We start from the raw sequence: 12867 nt of genomic DNA, 5'->3' as shown, positions 1-12867 counted from the left end.
ACTACTGATACAGCAAAATGAATGTAACTGTGTTTGAGAAAGAATTCTGATTATCTCCACTTCTTTTGATATCCCTTGTTGAGGAGGGGAGGAGAATAAAGGAGAGCATAGGAGAGGAAAGGAGAGGAGTAAGGGGGGGGGAACGCCAGGGGGTGAAGGAGAGGGACTTGAAAGGGAGGACAGGGAAAAGGGGGCATTGGAAAGAATATACAAATGCTAATTGACAGGCATAAAAAGGTACATACACAGCAGGCAGTACTCCATTCCATACTCTATAGGCATTACCTCTGGTGTTATTTTTCCTGCCCTCCCTTTTGGCCTGGTTGCACTGGTGGGTGCGCATGAGATGGATGTTTTGGCTCATCTCCTTGCTGATCCCACGAGCCTGCAACAGTCGGGTGTTGTTGGGGTCTAGAAGGTTGTGTGAACGGCTGCACTTTGCATAACTACACTGGCCCCGGGTGAAGAATCCACACATGTGCAGCTTGTTGCACTGCGCCCCGTTGGTGCAGGATCCTACCTTTTGCTCGCCCTTGTACTCCTTACATACCTGTAGTGAGAGACCCCAACAAATATACATATTTTAAAAACATATTATGAGGAGGCACAAAGTTATGCACATTATCGGCCTTCGGTGTGTATGGGGAAAGGGTGTAGAAAGGAAGCCGAGGAGGTGGGAGCCATGCCGGAATTTAAGAATATCAAAATCAGATACATTTACATACATTGAATGCAAATGGAAGTCATTTACATACTCAGCAGGGCAATAGTTCTCCTGGAGTGCCATAGAACACCAGTGATATATAGCTAAATATAGTAAATACAGCCAAGCCCTGTGGCCACTCCCTGGCTCTTCTTCTTGAGGATCTTAACACCATTAAAAAAATACAACGTATGCAATGAAAATTGGCTTGTACTGGAAGTGAGAGCAATTGGTTGTGTGACTACTATTTGCACTTGAACACATCCTTTCATACTGCGTTGAGTCCCTTCCTCCAGCAGCACCTCATCTGTTCGCTCGCAGAGCTTCAAGCCAATGGTATCATCTGAGACCGAAAGCAGTCCATTAATAGTATGCAATTTGATAAAACCGATTGCAGTTAATTGGCCTGCTACCAGCTACTAGCCTTACTAAGGGGACACTCATCTGAGGCACAGATCAGCAAGCCAGATAAGGGGCCACCATGTTTGTGCAGGAAAGACTCAAAAGATTTCCATTGCTCCGCGTAAAATATCATTTGCCCCATATATTGAAAAAAAACCATTGTTTGGCTTTTTGTAAAAGTAATTTGGCACCGCCACTAGTTGTTATGCTTGTGAGCATGTTGCGGGCATGCAGAAGGTTCAAGGTGATGAATTCTTCACAGACACACAATGCACAAGAGTTATAGAAATGGGAAGACTAGATGGGCCAGGGGATATTTTTGTGATCTCACTTTGACGTATGTCATCTGGTTCCAAAATCTACTATACACACATGTGGACACCAGTTACACACCCATGACAGTACTCGATCCAAAGCTACCAGCTGCTGCGAGGGGAAGGTTTTGTGGTTCAACCTTATGTGATTGTTTACCGGTAGAATCCATCATCAAAGTCCAAGAACGAAATGCTTATTGACTTAGAACCGGGAGACCTGAAGTACAACTGAAAGTGAGCAGGGTTTAGGCCATAGAGTAAGGAGCTGTGTTGTGTATGTTCCCATTTTCATTGTGTTCATGATATTTAGATTGTTAGGCTATCCGGTCTATTTTTCGCATTAATGTTGAACAATGTCTTCTACTTCACAGTGACAAGCTCCAAATATGGTAAACTTTTTAAAAGTAAAATTAGCTAGTTAGACGATGAAATGAAGTAGACTTTAATAAAGACTAGTCGATTAACTTGTTGTTGGACATTCTAGAAGAGAGTCGAAGAGTGCAACCACTCATCCTTGCATGACAACTTCATCAGATGACTGTGCTGTCTGCGGCATCTTTGGTTGGACACTGTTGTTCAGGCAGCTACCTTTCCTTTTCAACCGTAGGGTGGTAGTCTTCATTTAACATATTGAACATGGAATTCTCCATACCTCCATCATATCTAACGTCTGATTTTCATGTTTATTTTTTTGTGATTCCAGTGGGATTTCCCAGAGTTTTCAAAGGACAAATCTGAGAAGGGCGGAGGTTTTCCAGGACAGCCGAAACATTTTATTGCGCCCAATTGCATTGTTTGCTACCTTTGTCGTTTATTTTACAATTTTCCACTCAAAGGGCATTGAATATGTAACCTCTGAGTATTGAACTCTTAAGAAACGATACTTATCTAGTGGCACAGTTTCACTATCTACAATATGTTAAAAGTATACCTTTGAATAAGATACGATTAAATAAGGAGTTTAACTGCAATATATCCATATTGGTAAATAGTAACTCTTCGAATCTTTGAATATTGTATTGCATAGTTAATAAAAATAATCTCAATACAGATTTATATACACAGCTTTTCGAGTATTATCATTAAACTTGATAGAAAGATTAAAACAATTAAACTCATCATCCAAATTTCATCAGAATGCACAATGCAATAAACAATAGTTATTCAAAGCACCCTGACGCGGGCTTCGCTTACTACCATCACTCGCCCCTAGACCAGAAGCTATAAATCAGATTAATCATGGGGGAGCACAAGCTTCATTAAAAGTGCAAACATCCACAGAGCCCACTGACCAAACACATTTCTTGTACACAGTACCCAACTGCACAAAATAAAGAATAACTGCTAGTAAGAAAACTAGCAACAACTGGATTTGAATCACAAAGACTGTAACGTGGTACACAGTTAGTAAAATTACACAGTAGTTGCATTTTATTACAATTATAACAGGCAAACTTTGCTTGGGCGTTGCACCGAATTTTTAATCTAAGAAAGAAATCACAAAATCTGGACAGCAGCAAAGTCCATGGGCAATGGGTTCACGTTTATTGTTACATACCCTTGTCCTATTGGCTGAGAATGTTATTTGCAGGGCAGTTGTCCAATTGAAAAATGTACCTTTCCTAGCCTGAGGAAACCCTCTTTACTAGACAGTGTACTTAAATAGTGGTGAAGTTGATTTTAGAAACTCGGATTTTACATACTGGTGAGTGAGGACACTCGTGAGAAATATTGTGCTAAATCAGATTTCCTTGACAATGAGACTAACTGCTTCCGCAACACTTTTTTGAAGGAAAAACTTGTCAGATTTTCAGTTCAGGACTCTGTAAAATACATTTTTTAAATAATTTTCCATAGCTGGTCACGCCATATTGAGCTGACAAAGATGGAAATATTGTGCAATTCCTTTAAAAGTAGCCCTTGTTCAGCATTTTTAATGAAGTTCCAGTTACGAAGATCATTAGCATCCAATGAGAGGGAAGGTTTGAAAAGGCAAAACTCAAACCTGATTTGCTCATGTGGGACAGCTTAGAGGAGATGAAGCTGCAACCCACCAATGGCATTGCCTTACGATCAAGCCAGTTTCTACCCTTCCTCGGAAAGGCCTCACAGCCATAAAATGCAATGGAAGACATTTTGCTGCAATTATATAAAAACAAAGTGACAGACATTGAAATGCATCACACCAAACGATTGTTAAAGGTGAGGCTTTTTGTTCAAAATTGATCACTCGTACATTCAAACATACAGATATGTATAGGGAATGGCCTTCATCACTAGTTGGCCATCCAAGAACCAGCTCCCCTTTTTTTCATTTTTATATGAAAAATTACAATATCATTCTTGTTCATGTTTAGGAGGCGCTTAATCGCCCTGCAACAGATGTTAAGTGATGTTGAATGCCAATGCGGAGTTTGTCAACTTTAACAGTACCATCTGGTATGACAGGCTTCAAACCTCTATGGTATATACCTTGGGTAAAAGTGTCATGGTGCTCTTCAGCTTGGCCTGGACCCAGGTATGGTGAAGTTGACAAATGGCTCGCAGTGAAGTGAGGTTATGATATAATAATGTACCATTCCTATTTGTAAAGGGTGAACATATCACCCTTAAGGGTTTCAAAGCGCTGGGGGCCATTGGGGAGATTAAGTGAGTTATTGCCCAGAGTCAAATGATGCTGAGCTGCCGCCGGCGCCGGGGATCGAACCGTGAGCCACACACTCCGGAATCAGCCGCTCTGGCCGCAGCAGTACACCTTAACCTCCCCCAAGTTTGTCGTATCTGATGTGATTTTATGTTGCGCTGCATTTTTAACACATAATCCATTTGTGAAACGGGTCGCCAGCAGTGTCTCCAAAGCATGTCCAAACCTAACCGGGTTGCTTTTCAAAGAAGATCAAATACCAGACGCTCTTTTTGGGTACGCTGCAAGTTCATTCCGAGCTCCAGGCTTTCTCTGGAAGGTAGTTGATGATTATCAGACCCTTTTCGTTTGATTATTTTAGGTTATGTGACGCATTGGTAGTCTAATTCATTCATTAAATACCCTTCCACGGCACACTATACATTAAAAAGAGAGCCTTAAGGCTCCCTCTAGGTACTGCGCATGGTAAAACCTGGTTAATACTGACTATTAAACACAATGCAAATTTCCAGCAAGCTTGTTGAAACTACAGACACTAAGACACATTCATCCCGCATTTACTTGCACATTTCAGAAAGAAGCTACAAAAATAAGCAAGTAATATGCATAGTAACTCGTGCCATTAATCAATATAGGTTTGTTTTCATTGCATCCTCGACTAGTGCAGTTAGTGAAGGCTTTATTTGAATAACATTATTTTTAATCATCATTTAAATACCTTTAGGTTACAGACTTGCCCTATCTGGGCATGAATTGCAATTCCAGTGGTCATTAAATAGCACGAAAACCCAACCATGGATATGTGTGGCTGTTCACCCGTGGCCCGTAAAGTAACAGTAGATGTTGTAGCACTCAGGACAATGTGCTGCATGGCTAAACACGTATAAGGTCCCAAAGATAAGACTTATTGGCTATGCCAATGCCTGTTATTCAAGTGGTATAGGATCAAACAGCTCACTGACTCAGGAAAGGATCCATTTAAAATGCAATTTGTAAAAAGTTAAACAAAGGCTCTAGAGCAGAGGTCTTCAAACATTTTGATGCCAAGACCCTCCTGTCAAAATATTTTAGGCTTAAGGACCTCCTCCGGGCAAAAATTTCTAGAACCTGGTACTGCTCATCATCGACAACCATAAATGTCCCCAATTCCCATGACAAATAATTTTTACGGTTGGGAAATAATATTAAACAGTGTTTAGCAAACCAAAGGTTTGTGGGTGACTGTGGTTCGGTGTCAGAGGCTCACCACACCAAACAAAAAGTCTCCAAAAGAATTACCCAAAAATGCAGAATGGTAATTTTGTTTTCTCAAACAAAACATAATTTGACATACCGTATTTAGATGATAACACCTTTCTGAAGTAATGTGATGGGTGTACCTGTTTTTGGCCAGAGTGATGGTCAATCTCTGGTTGCACCTCAATCGAATAAGTTTAACACCCAAATATAGCAATAATCAACAAAGAGGTCACCGGTCCAGCTTTGCAAAGGGCCTTCTACTGCACGGCAACATGTGTTGCTGCTTTTGAGTAACTTTTGAACTGGATGAGCTATAAAATATTTTTTTGTTAAAATCGACAGATTATGCGGCAGATGTTGATTATGTGGCAGTTGCGGCAAATCTATGAAAATGCAAAAAGTGCATCGGCCGCTCAATCCCATAATCCCAGTGGCCCTGGGTATAAAGGCTGTCATGCATGGGCTGTAACTATAGTGCACGGCATCCAAGGAGAACCATACTAAATTTAATTGGATGCTGACAGCTTGACCTTTAGAGCTGCATGGAACTGGAGGTTGCTGAACATCATTCATCATAATTAAAACATACCATTTACAATCATTAATGAAGAACTGTAAATTCTAAGTAGGGTGCTTTCTTTAATTCCAGGAAAGAAAGTGATCCCTTAATCTTCTTTCACAGTTTTTCTAAAAAGGTTTTTATATTTAACATTATGAAAGCATACGCTTCTATTTTAACAAAAACTGACTCTTGTCTATATTAGTTTGCTGTTGTTGTTGACTTCAGTTATGTTTGGGGGTTGGAGGGCCTTGAGCGTCTGAGCGTGCGAGGAGGGGTCAAAGGTGTGGCTAAAAACAAAATATTCTGTACGATTTTTAGGTCTTTCACCATCAGGAAGCTACATATAAAATAATGGGCAGCTTAAATTAAAAATAAATCAATAAAAAAACGTGTTACTCAATTGGAAAAGAACTATAGTAAATTATGAAACCTCTATTAGTTAATGCACTGCAATGGTCTGTGTGTAACAAGAGAGCCACAGAATTAAATCTAGGTTGGTGCAGTGGAGAATAGTGATTTGTATATTTTTTGTGCTACGAGATCCCAGCCTGTGACAGAAAGCACAGTGAATATGTAAGTCATTTTTAGGTCTCGCCTGGCATAAGACTGCGCAGACATGCGCAGTCTCGCTGGCGAGATTTAGTGTTAACAGGTATTTTTCTGTAAGGGCATTAAGCCCCGCCCCTCCTTTCCATTGGCTGGCGTCACCGTTTATGCTAAACGGTGGCCAGCCATTGGAAAAGAGGTGTCTGTGACGTATTTGCTTTGCTTTTTGAGCCGTCCCATTTGGACGGCCTCGCCTGCTTTGCGTTCGTCGCAAAAGGCGAGGCCGTCCAAGTGGGACGGCAGAAAAAAAGCGAAACGAAAACGTCATGGGAGCGCTTGTTACATGTTGCTGTGGTACTGAACCGAGTACCAGTTGTCAATTCGGATAGCACATTGTGGGGCTTTCAGTCAACTCTCTTCATTCATTGATCTGTTGGCGTGTCATTCACATCTGCCTACTTCCATCACAGAGCGCAGCATGGGACAATGACGGCATTTTTCTCCCTGAAGTTGAGCATCAGTCCGTGACGCGCACGAACCGGTGTTGCTGAGACACGTTCACGACACTGCGACTCTTCCGTCAAATGTGTGAGGTCCTCTCATTGGTCGCAGGGGCAGACTCCGCCCCAGTGGCTGTCGTCTCCTGCGTCTCCCGCCCCAGTGGCTGCAAGTAATATTTTCCTCCCTGAAGTGGAGCATCAGTCTGTGAGTGAACTGACAGGCCGCTGCTATGCTCCGCTTCCCGCTGCTCCTCTGCCTGTCGGCATTGCCAGGGCAGGCCCTGGATGAGTGTCAGAGACCCGAACCGGGCGGGCAGCAGTCCGGGGGGGGGGCTTCAGGGGGTGCATGAGGGGCGCAGCTGTGCTTACAGCCCGGTCTGAAGGAGGAGGGGCCGCTCCGCAGCCCGTCAACAGAAGTTCAAATCACAGCCAAAGATTTGGGGGCTGGGGTGTCTCTAAGAGGACTGACAGACCTGTTAAAGGGGCGTCACCAACTCAATCAAGGGGTGACCCAAAGCATCACTAGAGCCAAGCGCTTCAGAAACAACCGAACCAGCCGCAGCCTCGAAGAGATCGCTTAGAGATTGGGGGGGGGAGGTAGCTTCAGAGGAGAACAATGCAAGTCATGACAAGTAACCCCCCCTCCCCTGGTAGTACACTGGTCTTTCCCAATGCTTCTTTCTAAGGGACACCTGTCGCGGAGGACAGTACAGGGTGACCATGAGTTGCCTCAGTAGTAGATTTGTCTTTGCCAGTGCTTGTTTTTGCTCCCCAGTCTCTATGGCACAAGAGCTGAGCTAGAGCCCAGTTGGAGCCTTGCTCGGTTCCTACCTCTGCATGACGTGTACTTTCCTCTATTATCTCTATGCGCTCTGTGCCGTTGGTGGTGTACCTCTGCAGGCCTTTTGTCCGCCCACGTAGCCCATGCGTTGCCCTACAGGGCAGTGCCTTGTCCCCACTCAACTGCATGTCTAGCCCTCTGAGGGCGGAAGGGCCGGGGTGTGCAGCGTTTTAGCTGTGGACCCACGGGATTCCGTAGAGGCAGAGCGGGCACTGGAATTATGCAACCGGGGAATGCCAAATTATGCGGCAGGGTTAACTAAATGTTGTTGCAAGAAAAGTCACATTTTGCGGTGTAAATCAGCAAATTATGGAGCAGACGTATTATTTGGCTAATGCAGGAAATTCATAATTTTGGTGAAGACCCTGCGGCCGCAGAATCCAAGTGACCCTGATTAGATGACGGTAGTAGTGCAGGTAAACCATTCTAATGTCCGCAGTGAAGCCCGCTGTTACTGTGTTAGTGGACATGTGGTGTATATGGCATGATGCAGTTGTGGTTTACCTCTGCTGGGGTGGTCGTTTTGGTGCCTTTTGCGTGTACAGCATGTTTGAGAAGGGGTGTGCTCCTGAATGTTTTTTTTTTACCCGGACTCCGACGAAGCTGTCAGATAGTCTGTCAGTTATGGCTGGTGTGAACCGCTTTCACCCCCGGGTCACTGAATATGGAGTGGTTCCTGTCGGTTGGCCTCCCTGCGCATGCGCAGCATCGGCGTGAGGCACCCAGGGCTGTCTCCTTCCTTTGGAGCCCCACGCCTCGTCCTCGACTGCTGCTGAGAGCTGTCAAAACTGCTCTTTTAAAAAAAAAAAAGAAAAGAAAAAAAATCTGATTTTGATTAATATGGAGAAAGGGGACATAGCATGACTGATAATAAAACTGATAAATGACATCTGAATTACGTGTAGCGGTAATTTATTGCATAAAATATCTTTTATTTGACATACGATTAGTTGCTGGAAGCATCACTCACCCTGACGAGTTGAAGCCACAGCGGCGATGCCGGGATCTACGGTGGCTGCCGGGGCCGCCGCGTGAAATATACCGATCCCGCGCTCAGGGAGAAGGATCCGACTTTAAATACTTCAGTAATTGATTGGGTTTATATATTCTTTTTTTCCCTACCTTTCTCACCCCCCTTAATTAAGATCGATCTGCTGAGAGTTAGCGGTCTGCGCAGGATATGCTGACAGCTGATGGTTCTGCCTATGCGTGGGTGCCGGTCGTTTCCTCCCACTTCTTGGCTCTCTGCATCTTTTTCCTCTTACTCCTTGGCCTCCTGCTTCCTTTCTTTTACTTCATCACCTCGGTGCTTCCTTTCGTCTCACTCCTCGTCTCTGCTTCCTTTCCTATCACTCATCTCTCTGCTTCCTTTCCTCTCACTCCTTGCCTCTCTGCTTCCTTTCCTATCACTACTGTCTCTCTGCTTCCTTTCCTGTCACTCCTCGCCTGATTCCTTTCCTCTCACTCCTTGGCTCTCTGCTTCTTTTTCCTCTCACTCTTTGGCCCCCTGGTTCCTTTCTTGTACTCCCTCGCTGCTTCTTTCTTCTACTCTCTCACCTCTCTGCTTCTTTTCTTCTCACTCCTCGACTTTCTCCTTCCTTTCTTCTACGCCCTCGCCTGCTTCCTTTCATCAACTCCCCCTACTCTCCTCTCGGTTTCCTTTCTTCCCCCTCCTCTCCTCTCGGTTTCCTTTCCTCTCACACCTCAACTCTCTGCTTCTTTTTCCTCTAACACCCCGGCCTTCTGCTTTCTTCTAACCCTCTGCCTCTCCACTGCTTTTCTTTGAACCCCTTGGCCCTCGGTTCCTTTTTTCTGACCTTCGGCTCTCTGCTGAGGGTCAGCAAGAGAAAAAAAGCGACCAATCAGAATTGCAGTGGTGCTTCTAGGAGTGAGTCATAGCACAATAAACTGAGCGCAAGGACACACACGCTGAGAGTCGGGACACCTTTATCCAGAGCAAGGCCCTCCGGTTTGGGAAAACCCATTGCCAGTTTTCCATACTCCATAGAGGGAGTGCATGTTGTGGGCAGGGCACAAGTCCTAAAACAAGCATTGGCATAGCCAATAGGTCTCGCCTTTGGGACCTTATACGTGTTTAGCCATGGAACAGTTGATGTTGTTGCACCAAGGATATTGTGCTGGCTAACTAAACACTTATAAGGTCCCAAAGGCGAGACCTATTGGCTATGCCAATGCTTGCATTGCACATAGTAAAAGATAAACTGCTACAAAATGAGCAAAACGTTTTATGATAAAATGGTGCTTCCAAAATATATATTTTAGTAATACTCCAATCGTATGTAATGCAATTTCTTTACATAACTGTCCCTTCAACACCTTTCAGTACATTGATACTTTTTGTGAACATTTATTTGAATATGAAACTGAAGTACCCCAACATTTTAACTAATTGTGAGCTCCCATAAAACCCATCAGAGCTACTGATCAGATGATAAAAAGCCAGCTACCGGAAAGTCAGAACAGGAATTCATAATATGCCTGCCAGTAGTAGTAAGATATAAGTTTATTCAGACAATTGTCCATAAAATATTTTAAATACACATAAACAGTTAAAATCAATAAGAGGGCCCTATCATGGCTGCCCAACACCCGCTTCCCACTACATTTCATCATTATAACTCTGTATTGCAGACCGCAGAAAACGAGCAATTCCTACTGACACATAAATATTACGCATTTTGGATAACAGCTCCACAGCTTTCCACCTATGGACAGTCTCATATTTAAAAAGCAGAGGTCTTAAAAACTTAATAAGGTTAGAGAGATAAAAAGCACAGTCCATTGGTATATGCAGTAGGGAACATTTTACATTCAAGGAGCAGAGGCAGAGACCACTGATATACTGAACCTTGGCCCAGCATGGGCGGGAAGAGTGGATTGGGTCACATCCTACTCTAGCCCTCAATATTTCACTTTGCAGGCCAGAGTCAGGTAACTGTGTCATATATGGGAAGACAATGTCCTGGCCTAGAGTAGAGCTAAAGATGCTGATAGATGGTTTCTTACTCAAATAGGCCAGGTCACTAGTTTCAGTCACCAATACTGCAGACTCTTTCAGTGCTTGTTTGCCTGGAAAGGGGGATCAGGATGTAATTGTACCACTATCTAAATGGAGGTTCTTGATAAAGGTCAATCTGGTTCTTACTTCATTTGCCCACCTTCTTTCACTCCCTTGAATCTCATCACCCTCCAAGAGGCTATTAAAATATCTGAGGGTCCGAGTGAAGGCCAGCAATCTCCAGAAGACCAGATTGAACTCTCTCCTTATGGTCTGAACCATAGTGCCTAGAGCGAGTGAAAGAAGCCTTCTAAGAACTGCCCCTTCTAACCAGTCCCATTCAAAGGCAGGATCGAGGGTAAAAATCTCTTCTCCATACAGAGCCAATGCAGGTATCTTACCTTCGTAGGCTCTTAGTAGAGGGATATGAGATAAACCCCACCAATTTACTGTTGAATCTCTAGACAGACAACTGGGCTGCAATAGTGCCTTCTGCTTAGTACAGACTCGATTGGCACCCCAGCTCAGATTCCTCCTAAAAGTAAGGCCCACGTATTTATATTGGTTGACTTGCTCCTCCTTCCGTGTATCTGGGTACCAGGTAAACCTCTTTACTTTTTTCCCAAAAACCAGAATCTTGGTCTTCTCCGTATTAATTTGGAGCTGGTACTGCTTGCTATAAGCTGCTAGGGCGATGCAGTGAGCGCAAGGTAAGTGCTTTTATTCATGTTTTAATGTATTTTTACCTACTCAGTCGTCTGTCCACTCTCCCCCCCTCCCTCCCCCCCCCGTCACCCTGCCCAGCCCCCAGCCCACCGCTCTTACCTGTGCCGGCTGCCACTGGGTAGTAGTAAAAAAGGTAACGTGGAAGGAAAATGAAACCACTGAATTCAGAGCACTCTATGTCCTTCCTCAATGACCATAAGTTTATGGGTCTCTCATCCCCTGTAGGATGGGACCTATGCTAGTCCGGTGAGTATCGCAAGTCACTCGTGAGGTGTTGTGACAAAATTCAAAAATCAAAAAGGACACAATGCCCCCTACCTAAACCATATGCAAACATCATACTATAAGGGGTGTTATTTTATATAAGGCAGGCCTACTAGTTTTGTCAAGGGGTCACCACTTTACTAATAATAACCACATGTCATGATGACATCATTAAAACAAATAGGGTCAATAACCTTATTTGAATACATTTATTAGTAATATAAGCAATGTTTTTTCTAATTTTATATCTTCATGGGCAGCAAGAGAGCGTGTTGGTGCACACTTCTCTAGACCGTCTGCAAAACTAGTTCACAGGTTATGTCACTTAATCAGCAACCTGAACCAGAGTAGGGAAGAATTTGGATTTGGACTAAGGTAGGTATTACCCACTCGCTTTTTGTACAGTGCTTTTGTCAATAGGGTAAATATATACATAGAAGAATAAATACATACATTTGCCTAAGAGCAGTGGTGACATGGGAAACTGCTCCAGGAAACTGGTACTTAATTTTCCAAGTTCTAAACACTTGGCTTTGCGTGCCTTATAAAATGTATTTTCAGTTGTATATATGAGAGACATTTAAGAATGAATTCTTATTATTCTGTATTCAAGCCTAGAGAAGGCTATTTTAGTACGTGGAATCTCACAGATTACCATAGTAGGTAATGGTTTTAGTGCTGGTTACCCGCTCTGACAAACAATGGGTATAGAAGATTTGCACTGGGAGAATCCATGTCAGACCCTCTTGGGAGAGTTAGTATTTGCTTTTCCACCTGTAACTTTGTATACTTTGTAGTTTTATGACTGTATGCACAATGGGTGCTTTGTAGGAAATCCTATTCTCTGTACAATTGGTCTAAATTGGTTATGGTGACAAGCCTATAATAACAGCTATAGGCCTGATGGGTGTACTAGGAAAAGGTTATTTCAGATGCCATAGCTCTGATCTGTTTGTTTGAAACGTTCTGGCAAAGAGAGTAGGCCTGACTTATTTACTATGTGACGCAACTCAAATGCTTCAGTGCCCCACATAGGGGTAATAAGTGCTATTAAATTCTGTAATATAACACAATAGGGGCCTCATGTAGGTAAATAAATTTTACCGG

At 43.4% G+C, this 12867-nt stretch overlaps 1 protein-coding gene across 1 annotated transcript in view; it reads right to left on the bottom strand.

Annotated features, from left to right (window-relative positions):
- Nucleotides 1-12867, bottom strand: part of LOC146854284 (protein mono-ADP-ribosyltransferase PARP12-like) — a 245160-nt gene that overhangs the window by 156360 nt on the left and 75933 nt on the right. The window contains exon 3 of the mRNA XM_085652065.1: nucleotides 286-550. Coding sequence (XP_085508191.1) covers nucleotides 286-550 — 265 coding nt within the window. The remainder of the gene's footprint in view (nucleotides 1-285; nucleotides 551-12867) is intronic.

This window comes from Triturus cristatus, chromosome 4_1 (genome assembly GCF_964204655.1).
Source record: "Triturus cristatus chromosome 4_1, aTriCri1.1, whole genome shotgun sequence".
Taxonomy (NCBI): Eukaryota; Metazoa; Chordata; class Amphibia; order Caudata; family Salamandridae; genus Triturus; species Triturus cristatus.
The sequence above is the reverse complement of the archived record's forward strand: the minus strand, read 5'-3'. Positions and strand labels throughout refer to the sequence as shown.